Source organism: Tamandua tetradactyla, chromosome 2, assembly GCF_023851605.1.
Source record: "Tamandua tetradactyla isolate mTamTet1 chromosome 2, mTamTet1.pri, whole genome shotgun sequence".
Taxonomy (NCBI): Eukaryota; Metazoa; Chordata; class Mammalia; order Pilosa; family Myrmecophagidae; genus Tamandua; species Tamandua tetradactyla.
In genome coordinates, this window is record NC_135328.1 from 196,949,699 (window position 1) to 196,955,698 (window position 6,000).

The following is a 6,000-nucleotide window of genomic DNA, read 5'->3' on the forward strand; positions in this document are numbered from 1 at the left end:
TTGTTTTTATACTTTTTATGAGAAATTTTAGTTATATATACAGTATCAGAGAAATTCATTTCATGAACCCTGAATCCCCGTGTACCTACCACCCATCCACGATCCTGCTTTAATAACTTGTATTTTCCCAGTCTTGTTTCATCACCTCCTCATGATGCATTGTTTAGCTATCCTGTTGTCAATCTGCCTGTTTTCAATATATATTTCTAACATTTTTTTAATAAAGCCACAATGCCCTTACCAAATATAGCAAAATTAGCAGTAACCCCATAATACCATTTAATACCGTTTGTTTTCAGATTTCCCTCAAATATGTATTTTAGCAGTTGCTTTAATATTGGGATCCCAACTAAGTATACATGTTGCATTCAGTTGACATTTTTCTTAACATTTTCTCTCTTTTTTTTTTTTTTTCCTTTCCTTAAATTTCCTCTTAACTGCTATCGTATCTGCCTTCACCTTCTTTTTTTTTTACATAGGCAGGCACCGAGAATCGAACCCGGGTCCTCTGGTATGGCAGGCAAGCATTCTTGCCTGCTGAGCCACCGTGGCCCGCCCTGCCTTCACCTTCTTATCTTCCATGCATTTGTTGTTGAAGAAACAGGGTCATTGTGAAGACTTGCCCATAGTTCAGATTCTGCTGATTGAACCCTTGTGTGGTATTTAACATGTTCCTTTATCCTAGCCCCCAAATTTGCTGTACTCTTTTGGTAAGATCAGTATTTTGGCAGGACCACTTACTTTTACTCCTGTTGCATCACTTATGTGATGTGTGGATGGCTCACTTATAAGATTGATCTGTCTATCCAGGAGTTGTCAGCCTGAACCATCCATTATAACATTTCACATCAGTATTTCACATAATAGTTTTTAGCATTTCTTAATAATGATCACCTAGAGCCATTCACTGATGATTGTAAAATGATGACTTTCTAATTTTTTCATTCTTTTTGCATTTAAGATGAAATTCTAAAAGGGAAAATTTCTCTGGTCTGATGTTTTATAACCCTGAAATAAAATTTTTGCATTAATGCAAAATAAAGAATCAAAGTTTGATTCTTTCCCACTACTTACCAACTTTAATAATATTAAATGTCCCTAACCTCCAAAGGTGGTAATGAGGGTAGTTGTTCAACCTCATTAGGAAAGGATTGTTGGCTGTTTATGTATTTGGTACATTCATTAGCTCCTGTCATAATTTTTCTTATGCTTGGGCTCTTCGAGTAGCTCCTTTGTCCTCCATTTTCAGTATCTCTTGTTTTTATAGGAAAGTACTTTACTAAATGTTTACTCCAGTTTTCTTATTGTGAACATTTTCAAACATAAAGGAGTTTAAAAAATAGTTCATGAATACCTATAAACCCTCCTTCTGGTTTCAGTAGTTGTTAACATTTGTGTGAGTGCTCTCTCTGTCTCTCTCTCTCTCTCTCTTTCTCTCTCTCTCTTTCTCTCTCGCTTGCTCTCGCTCTCTGTATACACATACCATGCATTACCAAATATTTATTTTTCTGTAGCATTTGAAAATGTTACAGAAATTAAGACATTTTACCCCTAAATACTTCAAATCTAAGAATGAGGATAACTGCAATTCTATTTTCTAATATAAGAACATTAACAATAAATCCCAGAAAATCATGTAACATCCTGGCCATATTCAGATTCCCCCTATTCCCATGAATATCTTTCATAGCTGTATTTTATTTTTTGTTTTTTCTGCCATCAGGATCCGGTCCAGTCTTATGTTACAAAATTGGTGTTTATGTCTCTTTAGTGTGGAGCAATCCTTACCATCTCCCTCCCTACCATGGCATTCACTTTTCTTTGAAATTTTTTTTAAGACTATCCCATATTCTAGATTTATCTATTTCCTCTTGATATCATTGAACTTCCTATAAACTGGAAGTTAGGTTTAGAAAGCTGTGATTGAGATGCAGGTCCGACATTTTTGACAAGAGTCCTCACAAGTGGTGGTGGTGGTACCCACAGTCTTTGAAAATTTCCCTTTTTCTGTCATAATTAGATGTTCTGGGCCCATCTTGTGCATTTCCTGCCCCATACCTGGAATCATTCATTTCCCCCAAAGAACCCTGGTTGCTTTTTGTAGAAAATAAGAGTTAACAGTTTGGGCTTATTAAAGTTTTTTTTAATTTAAAAAAAAAAATCATTCACAAGGTAAATAGATAAGAAAGGGGCAAAAATGTATGCAAGTTACATACTAGTTAGGAGGCTGTTGTGGAACAAGGGAGAGATGGTATTGACTTGCCCAGGGAGGCAACAACAGGGATGAATGGGTTGCAATCAATAAAAAAGTCAAAGGTGGTGATGGTTTTTGGTGGGGATGCTGAGTAAGTAACCTGGCATCATCAGTGAAAATAAGGAGCTCAGCTAAAGGAGGAGGTTGGGGGGGGGGGGGGGTAAGTTGTGTGTTCCACCTTAGAGGGGCTATGAATTTCAGGTGTGCCATCCAGGTAGTTCATTTACAGTGACTGGATCTGTGGGCCTAGAGCACAAGAGAGAGTTCTCTTTTGATTTTGCACCTGGCGAACAGTAGATGTCCATATTGTATCTTTTGACTGAAAGAATGTCTTGATTGACTCCTGTCTTGCTTGACTCTAATCAGAGAGACTTTTATCAGCGAGTGTTAAGAAAAATATATTCTCCCCTAGGTCTCGCTCTCGAAGCAGACATTCCCGTAAGAGCAGAAGCCGAAGTGGGAGCAGCAAAAGCAGTCATTCTAAGAGTAGATCCCGATCCAGGTATGTCTTTGGTATAAGTGGAGGAGGTCAGCTGGGAATACCTGTGCCATATCTCACTTTGGTTTTAATCATGTTACCAATTTTCTGGCTCTGGACTGGAATCATAGGGGTTCAGAAAGTGGCCGTTGGCCAGTCCCAGCCATGCACTGTTTTGCAGCGTATAGCGGCGCATGATTCAAACATCCCTTCTGCCTCCTCAGGTCGGGCTCCCATTCCCGAAGCAAGAGCCGCAGCCGGAGCCAGAGCCGGAGCCGGGGCAAGAAGGAGAAAAGCAGGAGCCCCAGCAAGGATGACAAGAGCCGCAGCCGCAGCCGCAGTGCAGAGAAAAGCCGCAGCAAGAGTAAAGACCAAGCGGAAGAGAAGATCCAAAACAATGACAGCGTTGGGAAATCCAAGAGCCGAAGTCCCAGTAGGCATAAAAGTAAGAGTAAAAGTAGGAGCAGGAGTCAAGAGAGGAGAGTGGAGGAGGAGAAGCGAGGGAGTGTGAGCAGAAGTAGAAGCAAGGAGAAGAGCAGGAGTCAGGAAAAAAACCTCCTCAAGAGTAGGAGCAGAAGTAGGAGCAGGAGCAAGGGAGGCAGCCGAAGCCGAAGCCGGAGTCGCAGCAAAAGCAAAGACAAGAGGAAGGGAAGAAAGAGAAGCAGGGAGGAGAGCCGCAGCCGCAGCCGCAGCCGCAGCCATAGCCACAGCAAGAGTGAGAGGAGCAGAAAGCGGGGCGGCAAGCGAGACAGCAAGTCAGGCAGTAGCAAGAAGAAGAAGAAGGAAGACACTGACCGCTCCCAGTCCAGATCGCAATCCCGCTCAGTGTCAAAGGAGCGGGAACACGTCAAGTCTGAGTCTGGCCAGAGGGAAGTCCAAGGGGAGAGTGAGGATCCAGGTACTAACCAGGAGACCCGGTCAAGGTCCAGGTCCAGGTCCAGGTCCAATTCCAAATCAAAACCAAACCTTCCATCAGAATCACGCTCCAGATCAAAGTCAGCTTCAAAAACCCGGTCTCGGTCCAAGTCTAGATCCAGGTCAGCTTCCAGATCACCCTCCCGATCTAGATCAAGGTCCCACTCAAGGTCCTAACTGGCTACAACCACGGTCGGAACTACCCGAGAAGTCTTTTGTACATGTTTGGTAGCCGTAGCACAAGTGATTGAGTAGAACACGTCACTGCTGTACATTTTTAACTCCCCTAATGGTGTGTCTATAATTGTTAAATCTAAGTGCTTCCTCTCCGTAAAGCCTCCCGGCGCCAGGCCTTCCTGCTCGACTGAAAAAAAATCTTCTCTTTGAAACCCCCCCTTTACTCAGAGCCCACAGTAGAATATCCAAACTGCCTTGGCTTTCAGGCCTGGCTTTTCTTACAGGGAGCTCAGTACCTGGACGGCTTTAAGGCTGGAATGATGACATAGGTAGGTATGGTGAGTTCGACCATTTTTGCCCTTGAATTGATGCCCTTTGATGTATGCCATTTAGTGAAAGTGCTAAGTCTTAAGTTTGCTACCACCTTGGTTTCATATTTTTGGACTTAACAAAGTTGTGAATAGCACAGTCGAGGGAAATTGATACCTGCAGTAACCCATAGGAAATAAACTGTAGAGTTCCATATTCTGGTATTGTGATTATATTGTTTTATATTAAAAAAAAAGGAAAATAATTTTTTTTAATTTTATTTTTCCCCGTCTTGCAAAGTATAGTGACCCCTGTTTCCATTAAATTTGAATAAAGACTATTTTTGCTTGACAAAATTTCACAGTGCTTGAATCAAAGTTGCATTTTCTGATATATCTTAATTGCTCTTTTCTTAGCATGAGTAGGAACCAACACTTTACTGAAGGATTTTTCTCACCCAACAGTATAAAGGCAAATTTCCCAGGAATTTACCATCCTTCCTCTACTTACAAAGCTCATGGCCAATCCGTTTGGGAACTCGAAACATCACCAGATGAGGTCTTCATGAACATAGAGTTCCTTCTTCTGTACTGATTGTTAAACTTCTTGCATCAAATCTACAGTATCATAACCTCACCACATTATGATATAAACTGACTGAAATTCAAGCAGAAAAAAAATTGGCCAGATGACCTTTGACCCAGTCACTCTTGCATTACTTGTCCAGCCTCACTCTGTAGGAGTCATAGGAGATACAGTGATTCCAATCTGGTCCATGTCCTAGAGACACTGTTGAAGGACATTCAGATAGGGAGGAAATTTGAGGGCCTTCATTATCTGCTGCAGCAGCATGCTTGAAAGGATAGAAAGCCACTTTTTCAGACTGCCATCCATGAATTTACTGGGGGGCTGTCCATAGATTTAAAACATCTGACCTGTAGACCAAACCCTGTCATTTAGGAATACAAAATCAGATGTGTTTCTTGCCCTCTTGGAGCTTATTGTCTAGTTGCAAATAATGAACGCCACTAAGAGTAAAGTGGGCATTTGGAGATGGACAGGAGGTATCCCAGGCAAAAGAAACATTTGTGAGCAAAACCACGGGGTTGCAAAAGCAGAAGGCAGTGTGCCTGGTGAATATGGAGGCATCTATTTGTCTGAGACTAAAGTTGAATAATGGAGGATAAGAGAAGCAAGTTCAGCAAAATGCATTGGGTCATAGAGGGGCTTAAATACCAGGAGGAGGAATTTGGCCATAGTCCTGTAAACGTTGGAGAACACTGGACATGTTTGAGCAAGAGTGTACGGGGGCAGAGCTATGCTACCAGAATATTATCTGACAAGTGTGAGAGATTGGATTCAGGGAAACTAGCTATTCAGGAATGCAGTAATTCGAGATGATATGTGTGACCTGAACAAAGCAGTGGCAGTAGGAGGCAGAAGATCTAGATAATCAACAAATTTGGCAGGTGATAGAATGGAAACAACCTGGAGAGAAAAGCTGTCAGAGGTGATCTCTGCATGAGGAAGCATTTCTGAGGAATACAGAGATGAAGGTGAGTTCAGTTTCACGAGTATAAAGAGCAGCCAAACTAAGAAGTTCACTCAGTCTCCCTAGAGCTTTCCCTCCACACTTTCATCTGGGCCTAATTTTTTCATCACAAGGTGAGGAAACCAATAATTCCCCACCCTCTTGATCTCGAGTCACTTTCCAGTGCATCAAGTGAATTCAATATCCCCTCATTTTTACTCCTATAGAGAAGGGAACATTTCTTTGGGCTTTTTTTTTTCTTTCACAAGTTAAAAATGTTTTAAATCCAGTAATTTTAAAAGAACAAAATTCAGCTTTGTTCCTATTCATATTTTA

The 6,000-nt window shown here is 41.5% G+C and overlaps 1 protein-coding gene across 1 annotated transcript in view; it reads left to right on the plus strand.

The window, feature by feature from the left end:
- SRSF4 (serine and arginine rich splicing factor 4) overlaps positions 1 to 4,489 on the plus strand; it is a 29,067-nt gene extending 24,578 nt beyond the window's left edge. The window contains exons 5-6 of the mRNA XM_077150543.1: positions 2,667 to 2,756; positions 2,957 to 4,489. Coding sequence (XP_077006658.1) covers positions 2,667 to 2,756; positions 2,957 to 3,824 — 958 coding nt within the window. The 3' untranslated portion in view covers positions 3,825 to 4,489. The remainder of the gene's footprint in view (positions 1 to 2,666; positions 2,757 to 2,956) is intronic.
- Positions 4,490 to 6,000: the final 1,511 nt, after the last annotated feature.